The 18,590-nt window shown below is 35.0% G+C and overlaps 1 protein-coding gene across 5 annotated transcripts in view; it reads left to right on the top strand.

The window, feature by feature from the left end:
• DGKB (diacylglycerol kinase beta) overlaps window positions 1–18,590 on the top strand; it is a 709,227-nt gene that overhangs the window by 262,481 nt on the left and 428,156 nt on the right. For all 5 annotated transcript variants that reach the window (XM_059396759.1, XM_059396762.1, XM_059396761.1 and 2 more), the window contains 2 exons: window positions 558–631; window positions 3,849–3,923. In XM_059396759.1, the coding sequence (XP_059252742.1) occupies window positions 558–631; window positions 3,849–3,923 (149 nt within the window). The remainder of the gene's footprint in view (window positions 1–557; window positions 632–3,848; window positions 3,924–18,590) is intronic.

An 18,590-nucleotide genomic window follows, 5' to 3' on the forward strand; every position in this document is an offset into this window, starting at 1 on the left:
CAGGGAAAGACAGCACTGAGAAAACATTGTGTAGAGGCAGACAGTTAGGCTGAAAGAGACTTCAAGCCATCTTACTGAGATTCTAATGGACAAGTGATTCGATAGATGGATTCCACACATAGCGCAAAACTCTATTGTAGGTGTCTGTCAAATCAGGGCTCTCTATCATCTGGTCCCTTTCTTCTAATCTTTCTTCCTCCACTATATTCTGTCTGCTTTACTCACCATCCCACAAATTGTGCCTTTTGTTTTCTTCTCATGGCTATTCAAACACCATTTCCTCTTCATAGCTGCCTTCCTCTCTGCCCTATACCTAACTAGACCCTCCCTCTCTTTGTGGAGTGAGTATGCTTGTTAATATATATTTAGTCAAAACACGGGGTTTAATTGAGTTACTAAGTAGATCTGTCTATCCGTCCATATTACAGAACTTAAGAGACATATTCTTAAAATTGTTAATTTGTATTTCATGAATTAAAAATTAAAATTGTTAATTTGTATTTCATGAATTCATAGATAATGTGAATAATTGTCCATTTATCCAACTTTTCGTTTAGATTACCCCTGTTCCTGGTACTCACCCGCTTTTAGTTTTTGTGAACCCCAAAAGTGGTGGAAAGCAAGGAGAACGGTATGTTTTTAGAAATCGGGTTTATTTTCTGTGTCATGTGTATATAAAAAGATAAAATTAGTGTAAAAACATTTTAAAACATTATTCCCTATGGTTAACAATTTTAATGTCAAATAAATAATTCTAGCATCCTTATGTACTATATTGATATATGATTTCTCCTTATTTTTACAGTTTAAATATTAATATAATAATGGCCTTTATAGTTATTTTTATTATCATGTATCGGGTATCTGAATTCTCTCTACTGTGTCGCCCCAGTCCCTAACAAAGAGCATTGCGTACAATATGGCTCCGTAAATACTGTTGAATGCAAATTGGTTCTCTAAATGGTCAACAAGACGACTTCACGTAAATCATCATTCACTAGTGAGGAACAGAATTTATGTCCAGCTTCTAGACAAATTACATTATAATGATTTTCTGCATGTGTGTTTTCGGAGTACATGATGCCATATATCCTGGAGGAGCACAATATATTTAACCTGAATTATAATGAGCTGCATTATTGAGGTCCCGATATATTGGCAGACAACACAAAATTTTTGTTTTTGTAATAAGTTAATGGTTAAATCATAATATTTAATAAAAATCTGAAAATTACCACATCGAAGTGTAAATCCTACATGCTTTCTTAAAAGGGGTGTCATAAAAATGAAGTTGCACTTGCTTTAATAATTTCTAGAAGTCTTTACTAATCTCAGCCCCAAAACGGGCAATCAAATAAAAGCATCCATGTAAACACTATGATAATAAAATAGAAATTTCCATTCTGGTTCATCAAATAATGAAGTTGAAAGTTGACATGTTTTCATGATTAGTGAAATTTTATAATTTCCCTTCCAATCATCTAACTTTCAGCTTTATTTCAATGAAATGAAGAGTGCTGTTCAATTTCCAATCAACAAAATATTATTTCTGCTGAAATTTTTTCCTTTATTAACATAGAGTCGTATATTCTTTTTTTACTTCACTAAACATAATAGAAATTATTTTAAATAGCTAGTGACATGATAAAATATTTACATTGTTTTACTAAAGAGAACAGTTGCCTCATTTTTGGAGATACAAAATAGTAATTAAATAATAATGCTAAAATGATTTTCTCCTTTACTATATATAGTCTGACATCTTTATGTATTATGGACATTTGGCAAAAAAGTAAAGTCTTTACATAGAGTTAGGATTAAATTCGTTTTGAAAAATGAGAAACAAATGAAGTATCAAAAGAAAGAAAGAAAGAAAGAAAGGCATATTTTCAAAGGAAAACGTTCCCCTCAAATTAGAACATGGATCATGCAGGATGACCCTTAACTGAATATCTGACTTCCCCTTCTCCCATCAAGGAAAAAATACACAGATACACTGAAGTCATCAGCAAATTAAGTGGGGTGAAGGGATGACATTTGAGTGCTCTTATATGTATCCCCACTTGTGCTTGGTTCTTCATACACGAACAGGGACCAATCAAAGTCACAGGTAATGTAAATATGTAAGCATGTAAAGGAAACCTGTTATGAATGCAAATATGAATTTTCCTGATGAATTGAATAAGAGTCATCTTTCACAAACAATGATATTTCATTCAGGATTTCCTTTAAAAATACTGGATTTCTTGACTTTGATATGTTAAATAAGTAGCAAAAGTTTACAAAATTATATAGTCACACAGTTTCCCTGTAGCTGTCAAAAGGTGTGAAAATGTTCACATAGCATTCATTCATTCAAACAGCAACACCTGAGTGAATCCAGACTACTAGGAACTGGGGATAAAAGACCTAAAATACAGCCATGCAGCGAGGCAGGCCCAAACAGATACACCATAATATCATAAGATGAATGCTGAACTAGAAATGTTTAAAATGAAGGTGCTGTGGAAGTTCAGAGGAAGGAAGGGTATCTGAAGACTGAGAAGTCTTTGGACAGGAAGTAGCTTTTGAGTTGATATAAGTAGATTATGTGTAGATTTCCAGGTGAAGGAAAGAGATTTGTGAAAGCGTGTTGTCTTTTTAGGGAATGAAGAGATAATCACTAAAGTTAAAATTTAAGGAAAAGGAAAAGAAAGAGAAGACTTAACCTATGTTAAATATAATAAAATATTTTTTGTTGTAAATAACTTGGCCCTAGGAACCTTTCATCACAGAAATATCATGGCTGTATTTAAACAGCCCTGTGTAAGAGGACAAGATGGGTATAGGCTATACAGAGCTGGTGAGAGAACTGGAATGCCTGAGCAAAGGCAATGAGATAGAATTGCCAAGTTTAATAGACATTACTGTTAGAAGGTGCAGGACTGTACTCCAGTCAGGTTCAGATGCTGGGGAAAAAGAAGTACTGAGAAGTACTGAGAATGACTCCTAGTATCTTTCTTGAGACACTGGTTCATATAATCAATCAAGAACTAGAATGTAAGGTTATTTTAGATTTGGGAGTGGGGTGATAGAAACAGATACTACATAGTGAATTTGGACAGTTCCTATCAGTAAAGATAGTCTGAATATGTTTGCAAAATCCATGGTAATATTTTTACATTTATATAATAAAAACTAAATATATTCCTTCATTTTTAATATTTTATCTAAGAATACCAATATGGAATGTGTATTTATTTAGAAACAATTGTGTTGCATTTGTTGGGCAATGTTTGATTTCTTCTGGAAAAAAATGAATTATTTAATATGTGTCCATCGAAACAGTTTAGCAGTTGTGTGAGCTGACTGATCAGATGGGGGTTTATGTGTAACAATTAAGCAGATGGGGTCACATTCTTTGGTTACACGCATACATACAACATGCACAGTCCTATTTTATATGTGGGATAGATTTCAGTTTGATTAGATTGACCCCAAACCTGTAAACTTCACAAGGATCAATTAGAGGAAGGTAGGTAAGTAATTTTATTCCAATACTCTTAAAAAATGTATTTGAAATCTAATTAGCTAAACAAAATTCAAAAACAGGATAAATAATATTCTAAATACATATCCGTATTTAGAATGCAAGTATCACTATTTCTAATTTATAAGCTTTATTGCCCTTAATTGGCTACTAAATCTCTTTTTCTTATTGAGCTGTTATACTTCTCATATTATTAATGTAAAATTTATCAAATATATTTAGTTACAACCATGTATATAATTATAACATTAAGAGGTGCTATTTATTTAAAAATTGGAGACTAAAGTCCTTTTTTCCCCCCATATTTTCATCTTTATAGAATTTATAGAAAATTCCAGTATCTACTAAATCCTCGTCAGGTTTACAGCCTTTCTGGAAATGGACCAATGCCAGGGTAAGTCCAAGGATAATATCATTGCCATTGACTCATTTAATAGTAATTACAAAAGAAGCAGCCTGTGTACCTAGAAATAATGCTATTTGAATACAGCAGCCAGATTAGTACACATAAAAACATTGAATATCTACTATATAAGAGTAACCAGTACAGATGCTATTTTTATCATCTGAAATAGTCTGTTTCAAGCAGATTTTTTTGCCCCTTCTAAATTTTGTGAAGTACTGCTCTACTACTACTACTATTACTACTACTACTAATGACACAAACACACTGGCTGGGTACCTAAACATCCAAACCATCTGTTTGAAGAATCACTGTCTCTTCTTCTCCTTTTAAAATATAGAAAGAGGATCTACTATAGAGGAAAAAGCTAGTTAACAAAGAATAGAAATCATGACATGATGTTTTCATTTACTGCTTACGAAATCTAGTCACCACCACTTTCTTACAAGACACTTTATTAATAGGTAAGACATGGCAACAGAAGTTTATTTTTTCCGGCAGCACACTGTGTACGTTTTACAACACAAGTATATGCTGAATTCAGTCATCATTACTTTGGTCTCGTTAACTAACAGTGTCTTCCACTGACCTGTTTTCTCACTATCAACTTGAGTAAGCATTAGACCAGCTGTAGTGGAAGGAAGCTCTGTAATGCTTATCTGATCTTCTTTATTAATGAGAAAACAACAGCATGAAACATCAATGTGATTAAAATAAGTTTTCTGGGTTATTCTCAGAAACTAGAAATCAAATATTGAAATTGGACTCTCTTAATGCTCAGAATAAAGTGTATACCTTAGTGTCTAATGTTAAATACATGTAAGTAAAATACAGTGAATTAGTACAGACTCCTGCAACACTTTCTTCTCTTTCCTCTGCTCACTGCCACCTGCTGGCCAGCACCTGCTGAGCGGTGATCTGGAGAGCCTCCTTGCTGTCGAAGGCAGAATCATCCTAAGCATTTAGTTCAGAACAGTGTCTTTGTCAAGTTCCAAACTCCAGAATCTAAAGGGTCATGATCAGATTACTGGCTCCTTGAGGCGCAGGCAAGAAGTCCTGATCTAGAGAAAGCCATGCAGAAGTAAAGTCTTAGTGTTGACACAGAAGCTTAGTCAGAATGGCTCTTTTTCTTGTTCTTCAATATTCTCCAAATTTCAGAGTAGTAGGTCTTATTCTAAAGGCTCAAGCAATGGTGTGTTCAAATAAATTGAGGATTTGCCTGTATTCCATAATTAAATGCAATGCCTACTGATATGCTAATTATAAGCCCATGTGTCTTTGACTCATTTCTGTAAAATGAGAAAAGTAATACCTGTCTCATCGGATAGTTGTGAAGTTAAATGGGATGATACCTATGAAGCATGTAAAAATATGCTTAGTACAAAGGTCCCCAACTAATATTCCTTATTCTCAATATTATTCATAGTAAGATTAGTTAATAATTAATAATTGCATGTATGTAGCTTTATATAAACATTCTGTAATAATATTGATTTTAGCCTTGTTTTCATTTTCATTTTTTTCCCCACTCCACTTTAAAAGTGTACTACATGCTTCTTTTCACTCTTTCAATTTTAGACATCTTATATCCAGTACTCGATTTTAATACACTGGAAAAAAAGTAATATATGTACTTGTGAAAATCCACATTACAATGAGTCTCATTTAGAAAGTAAGTTAAAGGATTCCCTTCAAGCACGAACACTCCTCATGTGATAGCACTGCAAATTGTTTGTGTGTATCCTCCCAGGACTTCTTACAAGAGCATACAACCTAATGTGTGTATGTGACGTATTTACATACAATGTACTCATGCATACAGAGTGTTCATATACACACACGCATATGTATGTTGTTTGAATAAGTAGATTTAAAAAAAAAAGATTTTGTTTATTTATTTGATAGGCAGAGATCATAAGTGGGCAGAGAGGCAGGCATAGAGAGAAAGGGAAGTAGGTTCCCCACTGAGCAGAGAGACCAATGTGGGGCTCAATCCCAGGATCCTGGGATCATGACCTGAGCCAAAGGCAGAGGCTTTAACCCACTGAACCACCCAGGAGCCCCTATTTAACTTGGAGTATAGATCATTTATTGTTCTGCAACTTGCTTTTTTTTTTTTTTTAACTCAAAAGCATATGATGGATATTGTTTGAGTTCAGCAGATATTGATAAGTTTCATTATCTTTAAGAGCTGCACAGTATTCTATGGTTTTGTTAGCTGTTCCATTATTGATAAACATTGAGGTTGTCTGTACTTTTCAATTATTAGCAAATTTGCAAAGTTAGCATTTATCAATGTATTTATGTCTTTCGAAAGTTTGTCCAAATGTTTGCATAGAATGGTTGATATAGGTAGAATTGCTTGATTGAGAATATTTTCCATTTTAATTATGTAAGGTTCTGACAAAATCAAATCAAAAATCAAAAAATTTGTATTGAATTATAATCCCAGCAGCTATGTATATAAAGCTAATTTCCCACAAGATTCTTTAAATTGGCTATCTTCAGTAATTTCTGTTTTAGAACAATGTGATAGGTGAAAATATACTTGCCATTTTCATTTTCATGTGTTTGATCAATTATAAAGTTTAATATGGCATTAATTAGACAAACTTTTCTATAAACAACAGAAATGTACGCTGGCTTATTACCTAAAATAAAGTTCAATTATGAGGTCGCTCCTAGAATTAATAGAAAAAATAAAGAACTCTGTTTCAGCAAAGATAGGGATCAGGACAATTTGAGGAAATGGAGTAGAGGGACCAAAAGGACAAAGTCCCATGGTAGTTCTTTCCAAGAGAAATTGATTCCAGTTGCTTTTAATATTCTTATTTCTCTGCTCAACATTCAGATCCCAGTGAAAAGTATATTTATTGGTTTCTCTCATTTCCCATGCCACAGCCTTGGCTTGTTTAGGATGGCGGATCTTGACTGACAGTCCTGTCAAGGCTTTATCTACATGGTTTATTCCCCTACAGCTAGACAAGGATATATAACCTGAGGATGAAAGAGGAATTCTTGGAGGGGATAAACCGTAGGTATTCAGCACAGTGCAGCAATAGGGCTGTCCAATATCCCTTCTTTTCTGAACACAATAATTGAAAAAAATTATACTAGTCAGTACTGCTACTACCAAATGCACAACTAAGAGCACACATTCTTCTAAAATGTAGACACCCCAAAATTTTATACAGTCACAATATACAACTCCAAGTCCTCGTTAGCAGGAAACAACTGGAGATGACTACTTTCTCCTCACTCTCCACACATTTGGGATTAACATACAGAAATGTAGTGAGAAATTTAAAAATTTAACTACAAATGTGAATTTAATTGAATGATGACTTTAATAATATAAAGAATGAAACACATGTAAAGTCTGTGGCACTGGGTTTGCAACTGGTTGAAAGCTGTAGGTGAAACTTAGAATGTTTCTCCTGCTTAAACATTTTTACCCAGTGCGGTGACCCATTTTTACCTGATAGTTTTGAGACTTTGGTAGTATTGTTTGCATAGTGCTGAATTAGTCTCTCATTTACTGTTGCTGAAAGGCATGGTGGTATATGGCAGTACAAAAGTTATCTATCAAATATTTCCAGTTCTTCTCCAGGTGTTTGATTATATTTACTTTCTTTAATCATAGCAATGTGGAGTATCCGTAGGTTTCTCATAATAAACCTCGGGGATAAAGTAGATTTTCCATGCTTTCTTATCATTTGCCACAGTAACCAGCAATATTCTAGATATTGGCTCTTTTGTTAGCTTGGATCACAGAGTGAAGAGAGATAGAAAGGACCCCCCCCCCCCCCGCCAGCAACATATACTGCTTTACCTGTGATCCCCATAGAATGAGGGATAAATAAACCTCTCTAAGGCTGTGCCTCTATGATTTGGGGTTATTTGTAATTATATATAGACTGATCTTTCATGATAAACCAACGCTAGAAGGAGAGATCCTATTAGTACTCTCTATGCCCATTGGATAGCAACAAATCTATTTCTCCTTGGGAATCAGAATCCTCTATATTGGGTAAATCATCTTTTTTTTTTTTCTTATTTGCCTATTCCTATAAAACCCCTCAAAAATGTCTATATGTCAGTTTTATCTCCTAATTCAGTGAAAACTTTATTGTTTCATATGGCAGCATTCTCCACTTTGGTGTTAAAGCATCTAAACCATGATAGTTAAAAACTGAGGGGATGGGAAGCAGAATTTTGAAAGTGGATGTACTCATCAGTGTTTGTCAGAGAAAGAGATCCAATAAGGTATATAGAGAAGGATTTATTATAAGGAATTGGCTTATATGCTCTTGGAGACTGACAAGTACAAAGTCTACAGAGTTGATGTTTCAGTTTGAATATAAAGGCTGGCAATGTATTTTAAAACTAGAAGGAGCCACTGTCTTAGTTTACAGGCATCAAGCTAAAGAGTTCTCTCTTTCTGGAGTAGGGTCAGTCTGTTATTTTTTTTTTTTACTTTCAGCTGATTGGATGGGGCCTACCCACATTATAGAGGACAATCTCCTTTACACAGTCTACCAATTTAAGTATTATAAAAAATACCCTCACAGAAAAACCCAGAAAAATGTTTGATCAATTATCTGGTCATCCCATGACCCAACCAAGTTGACATGTAAAATTAGCCATCACAATGTGTATTAAGTCTAATTGTAAGTTTCATCACTCAAAATGTACCTTGTGTCCCCGGGACCACTTATTTTCTCACATGAGTAAGCAGTATCATATAGTTTAGAGCCTGTGCAGCACAAGTTTTTAGTACACTCTTTAAGTGTTCCCACTGATTCAGGGACTGAGCTTTTAGTAGGCTATTTCAGCATTCTACTGACCAACTGCTTCTGCCTGATGAAATACAAGAGAAGACTTTTAAGTCTTGGGAGCATCAGCTCACTGCCTTTCTTCCTTCTCATTGAAAGGAATTTTTTGAAAGGATACCGCAACATGTGAGACACTATGATAGTATATAAGTCATTCAATAAATCAATTGCAGTTACCATTGACAAAGACATAATGGGAAGGAAAAGTAAATTCAATTGCTAGAACAAATTCCTCGTGCAATGAGGCAAAGGCTACAGTTCCATTATGAAAGGGGTCAGGTGAATTTAGGCTACTTCTAAACAGTTGGCTGAGGCCCTTAGAGTAAATCAACATATTGGAGTTCACTCATTGGTTTCTTTGATGACTGAGCATTCCAGAGTCAGTATCTACCTGTCTTGTTGAAGATTAATTAGTGTTATTTATCTCTTTCGATAGCCTCCCCTCCTACTAATATGAACATAAGCCTTTTTTTGCACACTCACTAGGAGTAACTAAGAAAAATGCTGACTGGGATTCCTTTGGGTCATTTGAAGTCCCAACTATGGATTAATTCTGAGAAGTTCACTTATATGAGCTTTCCTTTCATCACTAATTCTCTATTCTTGTCCTTTCCAAGTCCTTCATAGTCTAAGGCATGTTATTAATCATTACTGTTGCATTGATGTGTTTCATAAACTTTGGACATCATTCTGCCCAGAAAAGGTAGACAGGTTTTATTGTGTACAATATGGCTCCCTGGTCAACTGGCCGTCTTTCCTGTCCTCCTCATATTACTCTTAGTATGGTTGTACCGCCAAGCTGTCCACTTCTTGCTTCTTCTGGCATATCATGGAGAGGTATTGGTAAACCATTTTTTTCTTTTATCCTCAAAGAGTGAGAATAAAAAAGTCCGTATGAGAAAAAAAATTATAAAGAAAAAGGTATAGGTTGAAGGAGTGGTGCAGAGTATAGGGAGATTTTGAGTATCTGAGGGGTGGTCCCAAGCATTTCAATGTCTTAAAAGCTCCCCAGTTGATTCTATGCAGCCAGCATAGAGAACCACTAAATAAGTAGATTGATTGCTATATAATAGGTGTTATACGCCATATGATATGGTGCAATTGGGGTGACTTCCCAATTACATGTTTAATAATCATTGTAAATTCTTAGACAGTCATCAGTATTTTGCAGTACCGTTTTTATAGGTTGTCACATATGGATGAATCAGTAGCCCATAAATATGTCTTAGATCAAAATTCAGATTCAAATTTCAGAGAAAAATGGTCTCATTGACCTAGTTTGCCCATATGCCTACCCTATTCTTTGGGTCAATACAGTTGGTTTACTTGTTTGATAGATCTACCAAAACCATTCTCAGCACTGTTTCGCCTAATCAAATAAGGCCAAAAAAAAACCAGATGCTCCAAGCAAGCTTTTTTTTCTTTTTGTGTGTGTATACTAAACTTTTGTATTTTTTGAGTAAAGCGTATGCTCTTTTATTTGCCCATATTCCTTTTGATATATTTATCTTTTTTTATGTTCATTTTGAGATCTCATTATGTATTACTGTCATAATTTTATAAACATTGCAAATGTTTTCTTCTACTTTGCTCTGTCTTCTTTCAATTTATATATTTTTGTCCATATAAATATTCAAAATTTTCATCTACTAATTCTGTGAAGAATGATTACTCTCTTTTATATGTTTTAGAAAACCCTTTCCTCAAGCAAAGATTATGAAATGTTCCTGTACATCTTCTTTTATTACTTTTACATTTTGTTTTAAATTTCTGACCTTTAATCTCTCTTTTTTTTTTTTTAAGGATTTTATTTATTTATTTGACAGAGAGAGCAAGAGTACAAACAGGAGGAATGACAGAGGGAGAGAGAGAAGCATACTCCCTGCTGAGCAGGGAGCCTGATGCGGGGCTCAATTCCAAGACCCTGAGATCATGACCCTGAGCTGAAGGCAGACACTTAACCAACTGAGCCACCCAGGTGCCCCTCTGACCTTCAGTCTTTAAAGATTGCATTTTATCTTAGAAGTGCATTGAAAGATATGGATTAAGTAGTAGTGGAGCACGTTTCCCCCCTTACATTGAAATGTAGCTGTCCAGGATGCCTGCATGGCTCAGCCAATTAAGTGTCTGAGTTGATTTCATCTCAGGCCTCACCTCAGGGTGGTGAGATTGAGCCCAGCAGTTGGATTCCATGTTGGGCGTGGAGCCTACTTAAGATTTTATCTCTCCCTCTCCCTATGTCCCTCCCCAACTCTCTTAATAAAAAATGTCATTATCTCGGGGCGCCTGGGTGGCTCAGTGGGTTAAGCCGCTGCCTTCGGCTCAGGTCATGATCTCAGGGTCCTGGGATCGAGTCCCGCATCGGGCTCTCTGCTCAGCGGAGAGCCTGCTTCCCTCTCTCTCTTCTCTGCCTGCCTCTCCATCTACATGTGATTTCTCTCTGTCAAATAAATAAACAAAATCTTTAAAAAAAATTTTAGAAAAAAAAATGTCATTATCTCAACAAAAGCTATTCATTAGTTCACTGTTTCACCACTGATTTGACTATTTTGTATATGATGAAATAATACATATGTTAGAGCATTGCTGCTCTTTGCTTTGTTAATCTGCATATTGATTCTAATAATAGATTTTATATACTTTAATTCCCTAATTATTCTCTCAAAATTTAATGACATTCTCTCTCTGTTGTTTGTTCATGTCTCAAGTTTAAAAAAAAATTAAAAAAGAGTTTGAACGTAATTGCATTGGATTTTTAGTTTCAATTGAATCCCTGTGAGAATGCCCTGTTTCTGATACCATTGCCCATGCTGTGTCCCCATTGGCAGACCTGAGTTTCTAAGAGAGTTGTTCCTTGTTATCCTGGAGGCGAATGCCACAGGTAGCTGCTCTTAATGGGGACTGTGGCCAGGTTGTGCTGTAAGCCTCCACTTAGTCCCGTGACTGACCTGCTTACTTGTCATAACTCTTCCCACGCCTGTTTCTTGCAGTGCTACCCCTAATCCAGCTTTGTTGACAGAGCTACTCTTACAGTCATTCCCTTTTAGTGTTTTGCTTTGGAAACTGTTCCATTCTCTAAGGTGCATTTACATATCTAATATTCATTGTTATTTAGTTTCATCTTTGTTTCTGGTGTATTACTTTCCCACTGCTAAAAGATATCTATGTAGATATATAGATATAAATATACATCTAGATTTATAAATCTATATGTAAATCTATATGTAAATATAGATTTATACATAAATATAGATATATCTATATCTATATAGATATATAGGTATATTTTTATCTGCCACCATGAGCCTGTAGTTATTCATTATCTAATTTGTCTTTTAAAAGATTATTTATTTGAGAAAGAGAGAGAGAGCAAGAGAGGAAGAGAGAAAGCATGAGAGGGGAGAGGGTCAGAGGGAGAAGCAGACTACCTCCTGAGCAGTGAGCCTGAAGTGGAGCTCAGTCCTGGGACTCCAGGATCCTGACTTGAGCCAAAGGCAGTGGCTTACCCAATTGAGCCATCCAGGTGCCCCTTACTTGTTATTTTAATTTCCCTTTTTTCCCATTTTTCCTTTATACCACACCATCATTTGTATCTCTTTTCTTATTCTGTCTTTATTTTTTTTCTTTTCTGACAGTTTGTTTACAGAGTAGAGACTTTTCTTGGTGTATTGAAACTAATCCTTTGTGTGAATTATTGAGTAAATATCAAACTCTTTGGACATTTCTATTTTTGTCTTTAATTGTTTTCAAGACAAAAATGGCTCTTTGTTTGTTTATTCCCATTAATCTCCTTATATAAAATCTCTCTAATCCTATTCTATTTAGTGATCTTTAACACTAGTATCTATGTCATAAAACTGGTTTCTTCCTGATAATGCATATTGTGATCTAATTGAATAAATTATTTGGAGGTATAAACTAGTTGGAAAAGATGAAATATAAAATATGCATTGCTTTCTGGTCAGAGAATGATGAGTTTTTTTTCCTTTACCACATTAAAGTAAATACGCACATCTCTAGCTTCTCCAACAACTGCATATGCTAATGTGGCCTCTGAAACGTCAATATCAAGTTTTTATGTACTTGTGACATAGCTTTTTCTTTTCCGACTCAAAGCTTTGTGAAAGTACAGATGGTTTGTTTTATTTGCATACCATCCCTAAAATATTTCAGAAAAAATATCAAGTATTTATTGAACTAAAATAAAATGTAAGATAAATCCTTTCAAATCATGCAAATTATTTTCCAGATTGTTACCATAATGAGGTATAATGAATCTTTCATGAAAGGTGCTTTATAGAAATCTTTGGTTTCATCTAACTGAACTAAATGCAAAACATACATAATAGTAAAAATAAAATTTAACAGTCTACAAATTCACATATTCTGAGTATCAGATACTTACACATAGTGAAATCTTTAATATATTCTATTAAAATAAATGTGTAACTTAGAAAAGATATAAAAGATTCCACAGATTTTATTACTTTCTTACTTTAAGATATAATTTTATATAACAAAGTTTCTACCATATTTTATGTAAATAAAATCCATCTTGAATCAGAACTTATGACCTACTACATATGTCTCTTGCTTTGGAATCTTGTTATGTCAGAGAGTTAAGCAAAATCCTCAGAAGTCTGAGAAAAAGTTCATCAAAATTCAGTCTAGCTCTACTGGAAGTTTCAGAAAAAAATGTTGCTAGTTGTAAAAAAAAATGTTGGTAAGGTAAAAATAAAGCACTCAGCTCACTCTTTTAGTCCTTAAGATTAACCCTATTTTATGATGATTTTGTGAGCCACTTCTTTTTTTGTTTGTGTGTTTAAAGATTTATTTATTTATTTGGGAGGGGGTGGTGGCAGAGGGAGACGGAGAGAGAAAATTTCAAGCAGACTCCCCACCAAGCCCTGATGCAGGGCTCATTCTTATGACCCAGAGATCATGACCTGATCTGAAATCAAGATTCAGATGATTAATTGACTGAGCCTTCCAGGTGTCTCTAAACGGGTGAGCATAATTCTGTCTTTATCACTAGAGCAATTGAGTTTGATAATTGATTTATATTTTTATAGTAAAAATCTATAGGTTAGCAAAAGTAACAAAACATTAACACATCACTACAATTAACAAAATTATATAATCATCTGCCTTGTAGAAGAACTTCCCCATTTCAGGTATTACATCTCTGTAGTCACTTCCCACATGTATCAGCAAATGCATTATGACTTTAAAGATGCTCAAAAATCTGAAATGTTAGTACTCATCTCATAAAGAAACAATAGTAGCTGGCTGAAAAACAGTTAGACTAGACACCAATGTTCTTATTTAGAGATGTTCACTTATCTAAATTCCCTGAACACTCTAAAAAGAACAACTTCACCTGAATTGCTTCTAGAAATAACCAATTTGTCTATATGATCTAACCTGTTTCTTATTTTATTCTACAGAAGTGAAGCTTCTAATAAATAACAAACTATTTTATTTGAATATTCACAGTTGGCTAAGCCTCCCCAGTGTGTTTCCCTGACACGACCTTCCCTTTACCAGGCTGGTAAAGGACATGTCCCTATTAATGAATGAATACAGGGAAACTCGTAGTAGATGGTTATCTCAGAATCCTATAGGAATGAGGATCATGTAGCTTACCCCTATAATTTAATTAAAAAGAATAAAAGTGGACAGCGTAATCCATGCTCAAATAGACTAATGATGCAGCAGCTAAGTAAAAAGTAAAATGATAGCTTAATAATAACAATATTAATAGTAACATCAATTGATCCAGAGTTTATTTATTAAATGGCTAACAGATGTCAGGAACAAGTCTTAGAACTGCCACTCCACTTGTAACAAAACAAACAACATTTTCTGCTCACATGGCCTTATGTTTCAATGGAGACAGACAGATTAAACTAGTAAAATACACATTGTATCAGTGGAGAAGGTAAATAGAATATACATTGGTAGTGTGTGTTCTGTTTGTTCTTCTTTATAGGTTGAGCAGGAAAGAAGTCACTGAGTATAGACTAGAAGGACATGAAGGAACAAGCCATTTGGCTATAGCATAGAAAAGCATTTGCGGCAGAGAGAGACACAGAAATAAAAGCATCATGACAGGACAATATTTGACATAATTGGGGAATATTAGCAAGATGGCCAGAGGGACTGAATCTGAATGGATAGGAGTAGTTTATGAGAATGATACTGAGGGGCCAAATCACATAGGGTCTTGGGGTCACTGTGAGTATGATAATTAGGTTTATCCAGGAGTCTTCTGGTCTGTTCCTGGCTTACCAGCATCTATCCCAATTTAGTATTTAGCCAGGAATTTTATATCTTAAGCACTGTTATTAGTGGGTGCATTATCATAAGCTCTGATGATTATGGGTTTGTGGTCTCTCCAGTTTGTATAACCAGTTTCTGCTATGTTTTCCTCTAGTCGGACATAAGGCACATCTGTCCAATGAATGGTGTTCTCATTTTTACATATAATCATTAAATATGAAACATAACCAGAAAAATGACTATCTTTTCCCAACTATTCCCACATGCAAAACAACTAACAATTTCTTCTGAAGTATAGTATATAGTGAGTTCAAAGAAAAAAATAAATATGCACTAAAAATCCTTTTGGCTAACTTGTATACCAGCCCATAGAATCTCATCTCCTTGTGAAATGCAAAGGAGAACAAATATACCAATTAGGAATATCTGTAGAGATTGGGGGAAATCATAGGTTAGATTTATATTAAATAAATGTGAGGAAGAGAGAATGAGCTGTCCTGCCAATTATTTTTAATGAATGCTTTGAATAATCTTATTCAGTGTTTTTTTTTTTAAAAAAAAAACCAAACATGTAATTGAAATTTATAAATATTTGTTTTGTACACTTTTATTTTGCAATAAAACTTTTCAGCAAAAATGAAAATGCATACTGAATGGAAAATTCAGTTCTGAGTTTCTCTTTTCTCAGAGATAATTGATAATGAATACATGATTTGCTTTTTAAAGATATTTATTTATTTATTTGATAGACAGAGAGAGATCACAAGTAGGCAGAGAGGCAGGCAGAGAGAGAGGGGGAAGCAGGCTCCCCGATGAGCAGAAAGCCCAATGCGGGGCTCGATCCCAGGACCCGGAGATCATGACCCGAGCCGAAGGCAGAGGCTTAAACCATTGAGCCACCCAGGAGCCCCGTGAATACATGAATTTTATGAAGTACTTATCAACATGTACCATCAACTACAGGAACTCTGGTGGTATCATTGTGCATATTGAAACTATAAGCACAAATATGCTATAGAAGCATGAGTATCTGCTTCTAAATAAATAGCTAATTATCTGCTCAAAACAGCCATTTAAACTGCAGAAAATCTCTTTGCCTATCACTCTTTGAAGAATGACCTTTCATTTAGATCAAGTGATTGTCCTAAGTTAATGTTCATGTTCAATTCCAAGTTTTTTATGTGTGTTATAAGTGAAGTGATTAACTGTTGATATTTTGGCTTCATTGGAGGAAGAACTTTAAAATGGTTCAGCAATCCCATTTTTATATCAGAGCAATCAGAAAGCTTTAAACAGAAAATCCATTAAAAAAGTAAAACAGTAATGATTTTATTACTTCTTCCTATGGTGATAATTTGAATATAGATTTTGTTGGAACAGATAGGCATGGCAAAAATATTGTTTTGACTAAACTCAGAAACAATAGATAAAAGCATATGGTCTGAACTGGTTGTGGTAACTGCATCCAAAGAAATTTTACTATATTATTAATTAAAATAGAAGCCTTAATTGTCAAATTCTATGTGTGTGCATATGTGAGCATGATCATATATACAAACACACACAAATTGTTCAGTTGTACTACAGATTCTGTAGTCACTAAGAAACCTTCTGGAAAAATCAGCAACTAAAGCTCAAATCTCAGATCATTTAAATAATGGAGTCCTTAAAATATCTGTGGATAATACTACTCCAGTAAGTCTTTTTCATTTTATAACCTTCTCTTTCATTTAAAATTCTACCACTGAAGAAGTGTGACAGTTTAAAATAATTTAACTAGAGGCCTGTAGAAATCTACAATTTGATCTATCTTGTCATCTCTTCATAAAAATATTATTCAAAATTATTGTCTTATGAAAAGCTGACCAAATGTAAAAAATGTTTAAGTCAATCAGGCAGTTCTTTTTTTTTTAAATTTTTTATTTTTTATAAACATATATTTTTATCCCCAGGGGTACAGGTCTGTGAATCACCAGGTTTACACACTTCACAGCACTCACCAAAGCACATACCCTCCCCAATGTCCATAACCCCACCCCCCTTCTCCCAACCCCCCTCCCCTCAGCAACCCTCAGTTTGTTTTGTGAGATTAAGAGTGACTTGTGACTTGTCTCCCTCCCAATCCCATCTTGTTTCATTGATTCTTCTCCTAACCACTTAAGCCCCCATGTTGCATCACCACTTCCTCATATCAGGGAGGTCATATGATAGTTGTCTTTCTCTGCTTGAGAAAGTAGATATGCTTTCGCTGCTATTTCCCTAAGCATGATACGCTCTAGTTCCATCCATGTTGTCGCAAGTGGCAAGATTTCATTTCTTTTGATGGCTGCATAGTATTCCATTGTGTATATATACCACATCTTCTTGATCCATTCATCTGTTGATGGACATCTAGGTTCTTTCCATAGTTTGGCTATTGTGGACATTGCTGCTATAAACATTCGGGTGCACGTGCTCCTTTGGATCACTACCAATAGTGATCCAATAGTGCAATTGCTGGGTCATAGGGCAGTTCTATTTTCAACATTTTGGGGAACCTCCATGCTGTTTTCCAGAGTGGTTGCATCAGCTTGCATTCCCACCAACAGTGTAGGAGGGTTCCCCTTTCTCTGCATCCTCGCCAGCATCTGTCATTTCCTGACTTGTTCATTTTAGCCATTCTGACTGGTATGAGGTGATATCTCATGGTGGTTTTGATTTGTATTTCCCTGATGCCGAGTGATATGGAGCACTTTTTCATGTGTCTGTTAGCCATCTGGATGTCTTCTTTGCAGAAATGTCTGTTCATGTCCTCTGCCCATTTCTTGATTGGATTATTTGTTCTTTGGGTGTTGAGTTTGCTAAGTTCTTTATAGATTTTGGACACTAGTCCTTTATCTGATATGTCCTTTGCAAATATCTTCTCCCATTCTGTCAGTTGTCTTTTGATTTTGTTAACTGTTTCCTTTGCTGTGCAAAAGCTTTTGATCTTGATGAAATCCCAATAGTTCATTTTTGCCCTTGCTTCCCTTGCCTTTGGCGATGTTCCTAGGAAGATGTTGCTGGGGCTGAGGTCGAAGAGGTTGCTGCCTGTGTTCTCCTCAAGGATTTTGATGGATTCCTTTCTCACATTGAGGTCCTTCATCCATTTTGAGTGTGTGGTGTAAGGAAATGGTCCAATTTCATTTTTCTGCATGTGGCCGTCCAATTTTCCCAACACCATTTATTGAAGAGGCTGTCCTTTATCCATTGGATATTCTTTCCTGCTTTGTCGAAGATTAGTTGACCATAGAGTTGAGGGTCTATTTCTGGGCTCTCTATTCTGTTCCATTGATCTATGTGTCTGTTTTTGTGCCAGTACCATACTGTCTTGATGATGACGGCTTTGTAATAGAGCTTGAAGTCCGGAATTGTGATGCCACCAACTTTGGCTTTCTTTTTCAAAATCCCTTTGGCTATTTGAGGTCTTTTCTGGTTCCATATAAATTTTAGAACTATTTGTTCCATTTCTTTGAAAAAGATGGATGGTACTTTGATAGGAATTGCATTAAATGTGTAGATT

The sequence above is a fragment of the Mustela nigripes genome, chromosome 4 (genome assembly GCF_022355385.1).
Source record: "Mustela nigripes isolate SB6536 chromosome 4, MUSNIG.SB6536, whole genome shotgun sequence".
Taxonomy (NCBI): domain Eukaryota; kingdom Metazoa; phylum Chordata; class Mammalia; order Carnivora; family Mustelidae; genus Mustela; species Mustela nigripes.